This window comes from Olea europaea, chromosome 3 (assembly GCF_002742605.1).
Source record: "Olea europaea var. sylvestris chromosome 3, O_europaea_v1, whole genome shotgun sequence".
In the NCBI taxonomy this organism is placed as follows: domain Eukaryota; kingdom Viridiplantae; phylum Streptophyta; class Magnoliopsida; order Lamiales; family Oleaceae; genus Olea; species Olea europaea.
In genome coordinates, this window is record NC_036239.1 from 5192284 (window position 1) to 5210697 (window position 18414).

Consider the following 18414-nt stretch of genomic DNA (forward strand, 5'->3'; position numbering starts at 1 on the left):
CTGGGTTAAATAACTTTTTAACATGCATAATGACTAGAAAAATTAATTTGTTATTGTAAGCAGCCTTTTCCCGGGAACAGCTTCATCTTTATTGAGCAAATAGATAGACCTTTTCAATCCAAAAAAGGAATCTAGCTGCTTTATTTTTGCATCTCATGTGTTGAAATGTTTTAACTGTTCAATTTGTGTTCTTGATGTATGGATGTATTCCACATTTCTTTATTATTTCCGTGTGTTCTCTATGAAAAGAACATCGTTGAAGACTCTTAAAAAACTTGTTTATGGGCACCCTAAACCATGAAAAATACACCAATGGATTTTTAACCACGGAATTGAAGCACTCACTACGAGCATTGCTGTAAATAATCTGACATTGCCCATTTTTGTTGGGAATATTGGTCAATTGTTGCATACTCAAGATGACGATCATATGAATGCAGTGGTAGAAACATTAATATACCTCAAAAGGATACTTGGAAATGGACCATCCATTCTCAAATAAGGGAAATTTGGAGATTAAAACCTACACAGATAGTAACTATAGCCTATGAGAAAAGCCCACAACCTCATATAGAAGGTTCACTTTTGATCATTATGCATTTATGGGATGCAAAGAAGCAAGAAACGTGTAAATTCATATTGCAAGAAAAGTTGATACCAGTCCATGATTCGCGAATATGTTACCTCCTATAGTCATAGGAGCACTAAAAATGGAATACAAGCAGCATGAGATGATTTACTGATAACGTGGACACTGAGAACCCTGTATAATATTATAGAATTAAGCACGTTTAAGGCAGATTGATATTCATCAAATGTCCCTTCCAGAATACAGTGAAACTAGCTGACCAAAGATTGCCTAAACAACAATTTTAGAGTAAACTAGGAAAGTTCTTCGAATCAGTTTAGGACTGGTTAGGAAAATGTTCTAAATTAGAGTAGCAAGACATTGCAGATCCTAGATAAGAAGCAAATTTCCTACAAAATTAAGTTGATATGTTTCTTAGTTAAGGTTTCTGCTCAACTTCCACAATATTTTCCCAGCCAAATAATCGCATCCAATCACTTACATGGTGCATTGATGTTTAGAGAGATCAAGAGGATATATGCCCCATAAACCTTAAAACCATGTTGAGATCCCAATTAATGAAGCAACAGATATTAACTTTCAGCTCCAAAATCTCATGCCAAGAAGGAAATCACTTCAACTTAGCCCCATAAACGAACTAATGTAAAGCACACAAGGAGATTCAGTAGATAAAACTACAAATCCAACATATTTTGTTTTAATTTACGCATGCAATGATATCAAGAAAATGAATAAACACTAAATACATAATAATTCAAGCAAACTCACCCATATATAATTTAACAGAACATGGTATAAATACTTTTAACATCTATGCTCTAGAATGAGGTGAAACACTCGTGATCGGAGGAATTTGAATCATCGCAAGGAGAATGGTTATGTCTACCTTCATAGGTTGTTATTACCATCCGACGATCCTCTGACAACCTTTCAACCCTTTTCTTGACCCGACAATTACTATGAGTACATCTGTAGTAACTCCTGCAAGAACACAACATGGAGAAATATTCAGTTTATCCTCTTGTTTAAATTGTCACCAATGAACTAGAACACAACACAGAGAAATCTTCAGTTTATCCTCTCATTTAAATTGTCACCAATGAACTTGTAAGTTGAAACAAGAAACAAAGGAGACGTAACGACTCAATAGAACTACTAGCGGAGATGGGTATCTTTACTAGTGCTACTTAGGAACCAATTTGAACGAGGGGAGAACTTTAGGTCCATTGCATGAATTTGAAGGGTGTCATAACATAAAAGGCCCCGTATCTTGTAAAAGTAAAAATATATTTTATGGGATGATTGAGACAACTAATTGCACTACTATGGTCGATCTAATTTATTTCTTTTCACTTCATGAAAAAAAAAAAACACACACACACACAAAAATTAAAAGATATTCATCCACAATTAGCCAGTTCTACATTGATACGTCTGAATTTTTCAAATATCTTACAAAATGGATGGATTTCAACCTTACTGAAGGTAGATCAAAACGTAAATCAGACTGATTAATTTAATGTGATGTCATAGAAAAGATAAAAATAATCTGATGTTATCAGCTCTAGCTGAAATATGAGAATTTCATTCTTGCTTATAATTAATATTTGATTAATTCTATTAATTCCAATTTTCTTTTTGTATGTTCTATTGGGAGGTTGGGTTGGGGATTGAGGGAACACTGACCATTCATTTATTTACGATAAGAAGATGAGAAGATGACGATTCCTTGATTATGCATCTTTAGACATGATTGAAATCTCTGGTTGGCACATTAATTTATATTTCTGATGTGATATTATACCTCATATAGCCTGTTTTAGGTTCAGAATGACGATAATAAAAATGACACAGCATAATTTCTTTTATCCTCTTTCTACAAAAAACTAAGAAGCTTGAACGTTCATATTTCAAGAGAGAGAAGGGAGAGCGAGAGAAATAGAGACAGAGATAGAGAAGCCAACATGACTGAAACAGTATCCTTCGAACATTCCTCACTACTTCCTAGAGCACTAGCTAGGGTAACAATTTATACATTCATTTCAGTATCAAAGCATTATTCGAATTTTCTCACATTGCAAACATAAATTCATGAAAATTGGAGTTTTGTTCCCCTTATTCATGCGAGACAAGTTTGGTAAATAGTACTAAATATGACCCGATAACAAAGAATGAGAATTTAAACGGATGCAGCAATAAGGTTTTAGGGGTAACAAGTACCTTGGATGAAGGCTGTTCTTGACTACCTTCTGGCCATATTTTCTCCATTTGTAACCATCATCAAGCACATCTACATCACTCCTTGTCTGAAAGCAGAATCTGGGCTCTCTTAGCTTTCTCCTCACTTTGACCTTGCCATTATTATCAGAAGATGGGATCTTCCACCTGAAATTTTCGGATTAATTTACCTGTCAACTATCCATTTATATATTTGGCAGCCTATTTATCTATTGGGATTTCAGTGATTAGCATACTCACACGCTATAAACTATAGTACTAATCAACATTAAGGGAAAAATAATCAATTTACCAGTATTATCACTTGTGGATTTTATTATTGAACGAGTACACAAAGATATAGTGGATCAAGCACTCGTCCTTCTCAGACTTCACTTGTTCATTACAGTACAAGTGCGCGAACATGATCCTGCACTAGATGTGCATGTACGCCTATATATTGAGAGAGAGGAGAGAGATTTCTCTGAGGAATCATCTCTTCCATATGCAGTAGATCTTTTTAGATTATGACCGAAAGATGGCCTTTTAGGGTTACTAACACACACAAAAACAGCCTATTTCAAACTTCCTTGGAACAAAAATCCTACAAAATGAAAAGCTACCACAAAACCTTTATTATAAGCTGGATCCCCTCAAGTTCTGAGAAGGACAATCAAAAAGATTTCTGGGTTCTGTGCATTTGTGGCTGAAGAGAGAGATATGTATACTTGACCCACTTGCTAGAAAGAAGAAGAGATTTAGAGAGAGGACTAAGATAGATTACCATGAATTGCCACCCTCGTCGGCGTTACCACTGCAATTCTCATCATTCACAGCCTTGAGATCTAGTGTTCCAACCTATATATTGTAGAAACCAATATTATACTCAAAACGAACCAACCCTTAACTTATAGAAAGATGCAATAGTAGTTTATAAATTAAGAAAGCATAATAAGAACTAAGAATTCAAAACTAATATTATTATTGGACCAACCCAACAACCTGGTCGTTATCCCACGAGGGTCTAGTGTTCAGAAGTTCATTATTATCTAACCCTACAAAACCTCTATTGCTGGTGGTGATGGTGGTTGGCTTAATGGAGAGGCCACCGCCGTCTAGAGGCTGAGATATTTGAGAAGATTGCAACGGTACCAAAAAGCTCATCATCTGATTCTGATCTTCAAACTGTATGAACCCCATTTCATGATGTAGAGGATGAGGAGCAACAGCAGGATAGGAAACTTGCAGCTGATCATAATTGGGTGGAAATCCTCTTTCCCCTTCCATTCTTCGAAATTTATCAAATAATTACTGGTAGTGGATTCAAGAAATTGCTGATGTTCTTCTTAGTGGAGGGATTTTATTGCATGTTGGTTGTACCACGTGTGGGGCGTTGTCTCAAGGCATCAATGGGTGAAAATAGTGTATTCTTTTCGGTCAACCGATAAACGCTGGCAGGAATATAATGCTGTGTTTTCATTTTTATTTTTATTTTTCCTTTTTTCTTATGTTTGTCTGGTCTGGACTTGGGAGTCTTGCTAAGCACAGTTAAAAGAGAGCAACAGCATGATGGTATTCCACGCATTATTATCTATTGAAGAGTTTTTCTAAGTCGATTTGTCCACCACCGACTAAAATAAAAACTTTAATTATTAAAGCGACGATATTCACCTGTTTATTGTATAACTTATATATATTTTTGACCAAGTATATATTTTATAAATACATTTTATAGAATTCACAATTATTATTTGCTTATTATAAGATTTTCGATGATCCACATTCAATTAAATTTTAATTTATGATTTTCGAGATGTTCTTTGCTAAAAGGAGAGTGCAAAAATTATCATAACCATTTGAATTCAATCAAAATTGATTGATTCAACCGGTTCCACTCAAGTTTTATTCGATTCTAGATATTGAAATCGAGAAACAAACTGATTACAATATTATTCTCTATTCTGATACCTTAAAAAAAAACCCTCAATTTAACCAGAAATATTTACTTTTTATTCTAAAAAGTGGGTTGGTGTGTAATGCATCAACCATTTTACTTTTCTTCTGAGTCTCATCATAAGGCTTCAATTCATATACAATCCGCCATGATGTTTATAAATTCAGACAAATATTTGTTAAATTGCATAGATATAATTTTAAATTAATAAGATGCTTACCTTCATTTTTTTATCATTTTCAATTTAATATTTTCGACCCCTCAAATAAAAAAAATAGTAATAAAATTGAAACATGCTTTTCAAGAACCATTTGAACCAATCGATCAATTGATTTAATTGTCGTATTTAGTTAAACTTAAAAATTCAAATAATTATTATCAAAATAAATCATTTTAAATAATAGACTATGAAGAATTTAGATAATTAAACAATTATAACTTAAAATCTTATTCAGTTAGATACTCCATTGATATCGATTATTAAATTCGTGACTTGATTGAAGAAATCGAATTGGATTAATTTAAATTCCATACTTAGAAGAAATGAGAAATCAATAATTCTATTTCTGCCTTCTGAGAAATCAATAATTCTATTTCTGCCTTCCACTCATTCTCTGCTGTTACTTTCATCCACAGTAATTTTTTATTTTTTATTTTTCTTGGAAAAGACTCTCCCCCACCAACGTCGCCCACGATAACGGCAATGATATCATATTCTTTCTCTATCTCTCTCAGCCTTCATTACGATTTAAGACAGCACAACTATTTTTTTTCTGAAAACAACTACAACTGCCCATCTCTTTGAAGAGCACAAGCAACAATATGTACATACACATACACAGTGGAGTACTTGTGAACTTACGTAACTGAAATGCACAAATATGGACATAAGTACGTATACGGTTAAAATTATCAATATCTAGCAAAATAAACGATTATTTGATACCTAGCTTTCTTGCATTCACGATTGAATCAACATGAATTAGAAGGATTCTATATGAATTACTCCACTCATTGGAAATAAAAGAAATCTTGTTAGACAATTTTACATTTTCAATCCAACACTATGTGAGTATCACGAGCTCATTTCATGTTAAATAAATATTTTTTTGTTAGTGACATTAGTGTCACAATTTTATTTTTAAAGAGCATCTTATTCACAATAAATAATATAATTAAACCCATGCTAGGCCACCATTCTTTTAAAAACTCATTTTCAATAACATATTTTAACGTAAAATAATTTAGACACAAACCCTAAAAAATAAGGAAAATTTTTGTGTTGACGTACAAAAATATTTTATGGGATAATACGTGGTTGAAAATGGATCTTGAAAAAATGGGGGCAATATAAGCTTATGATGTTCTTCATCATGAATAAGATGCTCTAAAAATAAAATTTAAGAGATTTTTTTAAAATATATTCTAACAAACTCTTTATTTTAGTTTTTTCAATAATCATTTAATAACTCCCTTTATTTTTCAATTAATATATATTTTCTTAAACGTCAATAGCTAAATTATTCAATATAATTTCTTGAAACTGGCAATATTATTAAATGCAATAATGATGAAATACAAATATTTAGTTCTGCTATCCAAATATCGAACGTTATACACACAATCTATTTTAAAAAGTTAAATTGAATGATCTCTTGGAGTCTAATTTCAATATTTTCCTATTTAAAATAAAGAATTTTTAATTTTTATAACGATATTTCTTTTATGTTTACTTCTAAACTACTTTCACGTATATGTTAACGGGTTATTTGACTAAGTTTTTGATTAAGGAAAAAAAAAAACTAATCGGTTTTAGTAAGTTGATATAATGTGTGATTAAAAGTTGACAAATATTGTGAATTTCATAAAATAAAACTTGATTAGTTAATTATAAAACTTTAGAAAAAAAAATTATTCCGCAAGCACTAAATGAGTAGAAGAATATTGTTACGGTTCTATCCATTCATTTCGATTAATAATTTGCGGTTATTGAATAAAAGATCTCGAATGCATAATGTCTCTATTTATTTCTCCCTACTTCTTTTCTTTTCGGTCCTACCTTCTCTCGCCACGTGTGACTTGAAAGGGACTCCGTCTCCAAGTTGGCAAACAATTTTGTAGTTTTCATTCTTGTTAGTATCGCAAGAGTTGAATCAATCGTCACTTCTTATTAGGGTGAATGTAGTCCGATTTGGCAGTTTGTAATATATTTTTAACTTATAGCATTTCATGCGATTTGGAAAATTTTCAAATCAAATCAAATCATTTTATTTTTCGAACCAAATCATAATTTGCGATTTGTTCAATTTTAATCTACAGTATACCCCCAGATATTATAGTAATATATTTAACATAAGTTAACATATAAGTTTAAATGAGAACTAATAATGTTAAATGTGAAATTATATTTATATTTACCATGAAACTCATAAATAAATTATTTTCGAAGTTGGTTGCTAAAAAATATTAATAGAACAAATCATCATTCTTCATTTTTATTTATATTTTCTTGTTTGACTTTCATGTTGTCTCGTAGCGGTTGGAAAATACAGTCATATTCTGCTGTTATAATTTAGTTAAAACTCATTTCATCTTACAGGTGAGATATTAAGAGCCTGTTTGGTATGGATTTTAAGCTAATTAAAATCAATTTTTTGATCATTATTTCATTATTTCAACCGTTATTTTGAAATTTTTCTGTCACATGGAGGACCCACTTTATCTCTGATGGTCAAAAAATTAATTCTCAAAATCACTACCAAACACCATCTAAACAAGGGTTGAACATGACATGTTTAAACATACAAAGATTAATAGGATTTAGGTTTATTGGGAATTAACGAATTTATTCTCTAACTACTTTATACAAGTAGAATGTAGTAGTACTAGTTAGGCAGTTTTAACGTTTTCATACAATCACTACGCCCTGTCTTTCGTTCTTTCCAAACGACAAACAAGTTCATTAATTATCTAAGCACACAAATAGTCTTTTTTTTTCTTTCCTAACCAAAACTCACAAGTGTATAATAAATTCAAAAACAATAAATAAAAGAAAGAACAACGAAAAAATGGCTAAAATGAAAATCCGAGATTTACCAAGAGAGAAGAGAAAATGAGGTGATTAGGTAGAAATTAGTAGACTAATAAACAAAAGGCGATTAACGGTTCGTTTAGTAGTGGCAGCCAAGCGTCAAATGTTTGGGAAAGTAGAGTTTATGTTATGGCTTCTGAAATTTTGGACATGATTTGTTAAAGTAGCTTTGTTGATTTATGATTTGTATATATATATATATATATATATATATATATATTCATTTCATATCATATGATTTGAGAATAATTTTAGTTTAGTTTAAATATCGAGTGAGGACATGTGTTGTGAACTTTTTAAGCCATAGTCCAATAATGATGAACCTAATTTACTTTCTATAATTATTTCAATGGACTAATTGTAATTTATATTGTTAAATTGGTATTTTTCTAAAAAGTGAAAACTGTAAAATTTATAAGTTAATAAAATTAATGTTTTAATAAAAAATTTAAAAATGCTTCGATTCGATTTTTGTGCGATTTTTGAAAATCTAAATCTAAATCAAACCATTTTGAAACGGTAAATGGTTTGGTTTGGTCCGAGTGAAAAAACTACGAGTTCATCCGGACCCGAATCAACGATTTCGATTCGAATGACGGTTTCTTGAATTTATTCTGTACAACCCTACCTCTTATTATGAACGTAGTGAGCTAACTAATAGACTTAAGTCTTAAAAGTACTTTGATAAATTTTAGGTGATGACTTTTATCATTTCTAAATTCTAATAAAAAGGGAAGGAGGGTTTATTATCGATGCAATAGTAAATTAATCCAATTTTATTATGCATGATGTCATTTTTTATTTTTTATTTCATTTATATCAAACAAATGTTCTTCTACACGTCATGTCATTAGCATTAAAAAATAATAATAATTGTAGTAAATATAAACTGTCATGAGCAAAAAAAAAAAATTCTTCACAGATGAGTATAAAAAAAAAAAAAAACCTCTCCGCACATTGTGCTGCTGGCAAACCATGTGCAGAGTAAAAAATAAGGAAAAAACTCTCCGCATAGTGCAGAGTGATGGCAAACCATGTGCGCAGAATTCTCCAACTCTCTGCACAATAATAAAAAAAAATCTCTCCACACAGTGTGGAAAGATAACATTTTGTGCGGACACTGTCTTCACAAAGTGCGGACTCTCCGTACAGTGCAGAGTAAAAAAACAAAAAAAATAATAAATTTGCACAGTGTGAAGAGTTGGCATACTCTCCGTACAGTGTGAAGTTAAAAAAAAACTCTCCGAATAATGACTGTCACGTGTATTGCACGAATATTGCATTTATCATATTTTTATTAGTGTATGAATTTTAGTTTTTTTGAAAGTTTTTGAAGCAATATCTAGAAATATTTCCATGATATAAGAAAATAATTGTAAATTATTTTTATAATTGCATAACAGTATTGTGTCATCTAGAAAAAATATATTTGTATATTTTATACTTGAATAAGAAATATACGAGATTATACAAATTATTTTGCTTGTATTTTTGGATAGTGTTGATATGATTGAGTTGAATGTGAAGATTATATTTCTAAATTTTATGTAATTCAATATTGGAAAATTGAAGATTAAGCACCATATTCATTTGCATTTATATTCTGTGTTTCATATATATTTAATATTCATTTTATGATTATGTTGAAAAAATAAAAATCTGGAATTTTTTTTAAAATTCGGTTTGTTAAGTAAATGTACGGTATTTTGCATTCTTAGTATTTGTAAGTATAAAAATCGGTATATAAAAATACAGTAAGCTGCAAATACGGCAGACTGCAAATATGATAAGTTGCAAATAGGTGGGCAGCATATACGGTAATGTGCAAATACGGTAAGTTATTTGTAAATATGGTAGGCTGCAAATACGGTAAGCTTTATATACGGTAAGCTACCTACAAATACGGTAAGCTGCATATATAGATTTATAATTTGTTATAAATGTATAAAATTTATTTAATATTGAATTTCTTAAGTGTTAAATGTTGTAATTCAATATTATTTCCTTTTTTATAATTGTATTTCTAGAATTAAAAAAAAAAGTGGTTATAAAATTACTAATTTTTAAATGTGTTTTTTTGTTGAAGATAAAAATAATTTTTTTATATTATTTGTAAAAAAAAATTATTGTAATTTTATTAGCGTAATAAGAAGATTTATTATGCATTTTTATTTTTTGCATTTTATAAAAAAATTTGTTTATGGTGATTGACAAATATTCTTCCACACACGCATCATGCCAACAACATTAAAATAATAAAAACAATTTTAGTATATATAAACTCCATGAGACAAAAAAAAATCTCCGCACATGAACAAAAAAAAGACTCCTCAAAGTACGGAAAGATGACAAACTATCTCTCCGCATAGTGTGAAGAGAAAAACAAAAATTCTCTAGACTTTATCTGCAAGTTTCAAGAGGCATTTTCTCAAACAACTTTTAAGCAATACACTGAACACTTTAATTCCCGACTTACAACCCGAAAGTATAATTTCAATGAAAATTGTATCCACTTCTAATGTCCAAGAGCTATTATCATGTAAGTGTAAAATATTGAATTTGGGTGGTACCCTAGAGCCTCCATTTGTGAAAGTAATGTCATGGTACTATCAATATCCCATTATTTGTACAAATCATATATTGTTTCATTATATGAATCACAAGAAATCTCATTTCCAATACCGTAAATATGATTTGCATGCTCAGAAATTGAGTCGTGACTGAAATCTAAAGAAGACATAATTGATTTTGAGCCATGTTTTTCGACTCTGTTTCGTTGTATATACGAAAAATTTACAATCTTGAAATTTGACTTGTAATTAAGGAATTTGAAAACAGTTCTCCACACTTTGCGGAGAGTTTTTTTTTTTTTTACTCCGCAGTGTGCGAAAAGTTTTCCAACTCTCTGCACATGGTTCAACTTTCTCCGTACTGTGCGAATATTTTTTTTCTCTCCCCACTTTTTTTTACTCCGTACATGGTTCAACTTTCTAAGCACCGTGTGAAGAGTTTTGCCATGGTGGGGATTAACTATCTGCACTGTGCAAAGAGATTAACTCTCTCCGCACTGTGTGAAGAGTTTTTTTTTTTTGGCTCTCCGTACTGTGTGGAGAGTTTTTTTTTTTTTTACTCTGTACTATGCGAGCGAAGCACATGGTTCAACTCTCTCCGCATTGTGCGGGAATTTTTTTTGCTTTTTGCACCTTTTTTTATTTTTACTCCGCATTGTGCGGAGAGTTTTTTTTTTTTTTTAATTTTACTATATTGAATTACACAGATTTTAGAAATATAATCTTCACATTCAATTCAATCATATCAACACTATCAAAGAATACAAACAAAATAGTTTATATATTTATTATTCAAGTATGAAATTTACAACCATATTTTTTTAAAATAACATACTGCTATGCAATTGTAAAAATAATTTGCAATTATTTTCTTATATCATGGAAATATTTTTAGATATTGCTTCAAAAACTTTTCAAAAAAACTAAAATTCATACACTAATAAAAATACGATAAATACAAAATTCATGCAATGCACGTGATAGCGACTAGTTATTTATAATAACGGGTCCATTGTGCCTTAAACCTTTTGAATCACACACGCTAAGTTGCTCTATTCAAAATCTTTATAAACATGGTCGTCGAGTCAGGAGTAATCCGTGACATTTTATTGTAATGTTTGAAAATAATTGTATTTGTTGAATTTTTCAACTAGGAATTCCTTAACATCCTCACTTTGTTTCGATTATGCTTCTGCACTTTGTGCACACTGTATATCACTTCTTCCGACTGGTGAAGAGTTGGAATCGCGGTAATGTGGGGATGCTGGTTGATCGTTGCGAGAATTCTATTAAACCTCATCATTATGAGGAAGAAAAGTTAAAAAAAAAAAAATAAATAAATAAATTATTCTTTAGAGCCTTAAATCTCCTGCGTATTGAGATTTATAGTAAAATAAAGAAAGTGTTTTGATTTTCTTAGAAGTCGAAAGAATAAATTCTAAAGCTTAAGATAAGTCGAAAACAATAAGAAATCCAAATTACAATTGAGTCTTTCTTATACGGTCAGTTCTTGACTGCACAATCTTTTGATAATCTTACTCGCAACCATTTACACGATTTAGCCCATATTTAGAGTCCTATTGGCTATTTCCGATATTAGTTGAACTGTATACGTGTTTAAGAAAAAGAAAGACGTGTTGAAAACATTAGAAATATTAGATGCCACTTTTATATTTTTGAATTGGTTTTCATCTTTTTACTCGGATCTTTAGTGTCCATAAATTATACGTGATGGGTATTTAGAAAGCTAAAAGATAGATGAACGCGTGCGTACATCTTGAGTCTTGATCTTATGCTTTCTCCTCCTTGATTATTGAGTTGAAATAATTTCTCAAGAGGAAATAATACCTTTAAACACAAATTTTAAAAATTATATATCAACCGTTTCAATTATAGACGGTCTCCGTTTGGCCCCCATTTTCTAAAATGAAAATGGATGAAATAATATTTTTTTTGTAAAATGAGGAATTCAAAAAGAAGGAAAAGATTCCAATTTACGAATAATATCATTTTATTGAAGATTCTGAAGTTAAAAATAGAAAAATAAAATAAAATATTATGTAATGAAATTTAACAAAGGACAAACAGAAGCATATTGTTCATTGCCTAGATCCAACTTCACAATATTAAACCCAAGTTCAGTTCTCTCCCGGCTCCCTAGTCCCTGCCCTCCTCCGTACTTACAATTTGTCAAGTCTCAAATTAGTACGTGCGCGGTCAAGACTGTCAAGTATATATATTCTAATTAATAAAATCAGAGTCTTGATTGATAGTTTTGCAGCAGCAGAAGCAGTACATAGGGCATGCATGCGAGCCAATAATTGAATTTATATTCTCCACAAAGAATTATTATTTGCAGCCAAAACTTGATTTCACGAGGCAAATGATAAAAGGAGGAAGAAGCCTATCCGCGTAGGCGTTTCGTTTTAGGCACTTACAATAATTACAGCAGTTTCCCAAAGCATAAAACTATCTACCTTTTTGTTTTCACACGATTTGCTCTGTAACGTTTACGGATATTATGGATTAGGGTTTTGCATGCCTTTTTGTTTTGACGAGATTTGCTCTCTAAAATTGAAGGGGTTGTTTGAAATTGTTTTTAGCATATTTTGATTAAGCCTTGTTTGAGTTCTTGAAATAGTATTTATTTGAAAATGTGTAATTAAAAAATAAGAAAAAATTTGAATTTACTTGTAGAATTATTTAATGGAATAATGCGTGGTTAAAAATAAGTTTTTTTTATAAAAATGGAGGCCAAGCGTAGGCTAAAGTTGATAAAATATATTATTAAAATTGATATAAAATTGGGGATACGACAAAATGTGAGATTAAAATTAATTATAAATTTTCAATACCTATGTTTTGGTTTAGATAAAAATTAGATTTTTAATAAATTTTGACAATTGTGATGAAATATATAATTGAAAAATTGTAACTTCTATGAAATATAAAGTTAAAATTAATTAATAATTTTTATTTAAATTTTAATCCAACTTTTTTAGTTGGGTGTATGAATGGATGGATAGAGTCTATTAGCTGAAATTATTGAGATTTGGTACTCGAGTACAATTGGATGCTTATGCATGTTAGATGTCAACAGTATAAACTTTGAGTTGATCTCTAAATATAAAATACTCGTTATTTTAAATATTTTAAAAGTTAAAAATAAGTTTCAAGAATCTTTTTATTCTTAATGTACCATCATTGTATTTAGTAAGTTACATAATTCAATATTCTTAAACTATTCAAATCATTGGTTATTGACATATGAAAAATAATGTTAAAAAAATATGAGGAGCAATCAATAAATATTTCTTGAGGAAGGAAAAATGAAAAACTAAAATAAAGAGCATTATTGGAGTATATAAAAAATTGACTTTTTAAATTTAAAGATGCTCTCTATAACATATAAGAGTATCTCCAAAAAACTCTTTAAATACAAAATACTTTTTTATTTTAGAGAGTCAATGCTCAAAAATAAGTTCCATTAAACTTCTTTTCCCCTAAAGTAGAGAGTTTTTTGACTCTCCAAATTTAGAGAGCCAAACAGGCAAACATGCTCTCTTATTCTTAATTTACAATTATTGCATTTAATATATTACAAATTTCAATACTCGACAATTTAAATTTTTCAAATTACACTTGAATTGACTGATCATTAATATATATAGAAAATTATATTTATATAAAATATATGGAGAATTATTAAATGTTCATTGGATAAAATAAAATAAAGAATCAAAATAGAGAGCTTTTAGAGTGTATAAAAAAATTACTATCTAAATTTAAAGATGCTCTTTATAAATAATGTGTCTTTTGAAAATGTTCTAAGATATCCTTTATAAATAAAGACTTTTTTCTTTTTGAAGATCTGAGCATGTATTGATGTGTTGCCATGCATTTTGTGTATCTATGACCAATTTTTTTTTAACTCTAGAATCGAGCCATTATTAGCGCAGTGTGTTTGGTTGGACCTAAACGCATCTTACTTTGGTTGCATCAAGAAAATGCGTTCGATCAAACTGATATTGATCGGATACTAACATTGCACCAAATCAAGTAATGGTGAAGTGAGGAACTTTAGGGTGTGCTTGGCTTACATTTTTGTTTTTTGTTTTCAATTTTTGAATTCATTTTTTATTTTCTGTTTTGAGGGATTATTTTAAAATTTTAGAAAATGTGTTTGATTTGTCATTTTGGAAAAAATTATTTCTCAGAACAAAAAGCTGAAAAACTCGTTGGTTTAAAATTTTAGAAATAATTTTATGACATTTTTTAATTAATTTGATTAATTAGTAAAACATATCAATTTTCATGCTAATATATGATAAAAAATAAATTTTAAAGTTGGTGAAAAAAAAGGAATCATTGAAAGTATATCTCTAACAATCATATCGAAATCTTTTGTAGATAATAATTTGAGAGAGAGAGATGTTTATTTGTATTTGGGTATGTTTTGTATGATTTTATTAATTATTTTAATTTGAGAATTTTTAAGTTCATTATCCTTATTTTCAGTTTTTGGAAAACATTCAAAATGTCAAAAAAAGTAATTTTGAGTTCTATATTGTAAAATTTTTCATGTTGTCGAAAACGCATTTTTGAAAATAACATACCAAACAAATTTTGGGTGTTTTAAAAAAATTAAAAACTAAAAATGACCTCAAAATAGCGAACCTAACGCACTCTTATATTTGGAATTGAAAAAACCACATAATAGCAAGTTTAAAATAACCAACCAAGAATTATTCCACTGAAAGTAAATATAATAATTTAGTTTTTTTTCATTTAATTCCCATTTCGAAGTAGCCAATTCAACTTACTTTCAGCTATTCTTTTGGCTCATCGAGTATGTTCTTGGTACCGTTGTGAAGTATTCATGGTAAATTTTGCAACACATCTTTCACAATGAAAAACTATTAGTTGGTGAGTTGAATATAACAAGTCAATAAAATTGAATTTCAACGGCCCTATTTCATTCATGTTTTTAAAATTCTATTTGACGTCAATTTGACTCGTCTCATTCATAAAATTAGATATAAGAATAGGACCAAATTTTGTCGTGGATAAGTAAATTTTTTGAAAGATAAAAGTTAAACAAGCAAAAGAAAAAATCGAAAACCTTGGAGGACAAGCACACCCCCCACCCTCTGTCGATGCACAAAAACTGGCTAAGTAGAGAATAAGGTACTCGACTTATTTAGCCTTCGTTTTGAAATAATTTATAAATAAATAGAAATGAACGACGATTAAATGGATAATACTTGTGAAATTATTGAAATATATAATTAATTTTTTTTAATAATTTATAAAAATATATAAGTTTTGTGTAACGGGAGCTTGGATGTCGAACTCAACAATAATGTTCAAGAACATTATATGAAAAATTCTAGCAGGACATGGCCGATCCTAGGGACATGGCATTTGTGTCAATTATGTGATTCAGTATGGTCAACCACCACAATATTCATTCATTACATTAATTTTGACTTCATATGATTCGAAGATTGCACATACATTCGTCATAAAATGATCAAACCGTTTTTTAATAATTATGGTGGTTAATGTTTGGTAGAAAATTATGGCTAATATATTAGCCATCATGAAATGTGTTCCTTTAATTGCTAAAAGAGTTATCAATATATTATGCAAACTATTTGGATAGTGATTATTATGTTAATCATTATAAAAACCATTTTTTTTATAATGCTTAATTAATTATTTAGTTAATGTGGAATACATTTTCCAAATCATGTATTGATCTATACTCCAAAGAGAGGATACTATGTTTCTGGATTTACGTGTGATATTATTTTATTGAAGAATGTGTAATTAAAATGACGTCAAAACACTTTTTAAGAATGTATTTTTTTTCAAATAATTAAACTGAAATAGGGGCTTAATTTCTCTCTCTCCTAAATACTGAGTAATGTATCATGTAAGCAACAAAATAGAACATATTCATCTTTTCTCCTAAATGGAGTTATGGTAATACTGAGTAATGTTTTTCTTATCTCTCGAATGTTGTTTTGTAAATATTAGGTTCACGTTTTTTTTTTTTCTCTTGAATGTTGTTTTCTTATCTCTTGAACGTGTGTTTGCACGGTGGCTTTCAACCCATTGTATATAGCACTTTATAAAGATGTGACTTGAGAAATAGTTGACGTAACCCAAACTTTCAGATATCTAGTTCAAGTCAAGTTAAATTCAAAAACTCGCGCGTATATTTTTTTTTCTTGTTTTGCCGTAAAATAGTGATATAAGATGATGTTCGAAATCAGTAATGGAAACAATGAATAAAATCTAGACAGTATTAACATACAATACATCCATAAATTCCACCAATAAGAATATAATCAACTACACAATTCCCTTTGTTATTTGCAATCCAATTACTTCCAAACTTGAAACAAAATCAAATGAAAACCAAACCAAATAGATCCCTAAAACCTTGGTGGCATCTGAAAAAGAAGTTTACCAAAGGACATCCAAAAATCTCATGATTATATGCATTTAACCATTTGAAGAGAGCAGTGGATAACACCTTGCAACATTTAAGCAATGAAAGAGAGGGTAGTAGTTATATCTGCTGAATTCCATGCAACAATCATAGCCTTCAATTCAAATCTTCCATATTCAATCATGATAGAGTGTGGCATCAGATATTTGCTGGGCCCTATTTTGTCCCCATTTCTTGTCCACTTGTGTTTATAATGTTCCTTCAGAATTGGGGGTTGAGTCCTAAGGTAATGTTCAACACTTTATATTCCTGTACCAACAACTCCATGATATATACACCCAAGAATTTTTTGGTACCTATTGATGATCTCATTTATAGATGGCATATTAATAATTGAGAATATAGGAGGTGGGATCTGCCGTCCAATTTTGTTGTTGAAATGGTCGTTCATCAAATAAATTATTGACATTTTATCAATTTGATCGGTTAGTTGTGAAGTTAATGAGCGTAAATTTGAGATGATATATTAATTATTGATGACATGTCAATAATTCATTAAATTGACAACCATTTATACAACAAAATTGAACAGTAAATCTCGACTCAAAATATAAATATTATGAATAAGTTGCATTTGACGACCATGTGTGATAAAAGTGTGTCAATACTACATGATCACTCGAAAAGTAAGCGATAAATATATAAAACCTAACAACTTTTATAATTATATGAAAATATGAAAATTATGTGTTCTTATTTACTAAAATAATAGAAATTTGAGTGTTTAAAATTTATTTATATTATGATTGGGGTTCGCATTAAAAATCAACCTTGTTAATATGTTGTTTGATTTTTTCATTTTTATTTGAAATGGGATTCCATTCTAAATTAAGTAATATACTTCAGATATGTGCAACATAACTACACTTTATTTGATTTTAATTAACTACACTTTGATTTCCATTAAGACAATTCCACTTACATAAATTGATGATGTAATAGTCGACAAATAATTGTCATTATATTATCAATTTTATTAGACGAATTGAAATCAAATTTAGCCCTTGTGTTGGAAAAATTATAGGTACTATGAATGTGTGCTTGAAAATGATTTCGAGAAAAATGGTTATACTAAAATATATGCAAAAATAAATAAATAAAAATCCTGAAGTGTAGTTACACAAGTGAAACAAATCGAAGTATAATTACTTGATTGATACTAATTGAAAGTATAGTTACCGTGGGTGGAATATAACCAAATAAATTCAGTAAAAATTTAAACATTACATAATAAACATTTCCATTCTGCTAGAAATTAAATTGCTTAGTTATTCGACAATTACAATCTTTATTTAATAATAAAATTAAACTGACAGTAAGGTTAGTGTTAATTTATTCATTTCATAAAATAATAAGATCACTAAATAAAACATTAAAATATTTATTCAGTTGTTTATTAAGGGCACGTTCTATAATAATTATGAGAATTGATTTTTTTGATCATTAAAAAGAAAAGTAGGTCCCACTTGTGAG

At 29.5% G+C, this 18414-nt stretch overlaps 1 protein-coding gene across 1 annotated transcript; it reads right to left on the bottom strand.

The window, feature by feature from the left end:
- Positions 1-1182: 1182 nt before the first annotated feature.
- LOC111383388 (probable WRKY transcription factor 12) lies at positions 1183-4297 on the bottom strand. Its single transcript, XM_023007499.1, has 4 exons — positions 3809-4297; positions 3591-3664; positions 2810-2974; positions 1183-1570 (listed from the first exon to the last, which is right to left on the bottom strand). Exons 1-4 carry the CDS (start codon positions 4091-4093, stop codon positions 1408-1410), a joined length of 687 nt encoding a protein of 228 aa, XP_022863267.1. The 5' UTR covers positions 4094-4297; the 3' UTR covers positions 1183-1407.
- Between the last annotated feature and the right edge of the window lie 14117 nt (positions 4298-18414).

Excerpts from the sequence above, each read along its gene's own strand:
- LOC111383388 (XM_023007499.1), bottom strand. The coding sequence starts at position 4,093 with ATGGAAGGGGAAAGAGGATTTCCACCCAATTATGATCAGCTGCAAGTT. Across the intron at positions 3,665-3,808 it reads CCTCGTGGGATAACGACCAG|GTTGGAACACTAGATCTCAA; the intron begins GTTGTTGGGTTG and ends TACAATATATAG. Across the intron at positions 2,975-3,590 it reads GACGAGGGTGGCAATTCATG|GTGGAAGATCCCATCTTCTG; the intron begins GTAATCTATCTT and ends CGAAAATTTCAG.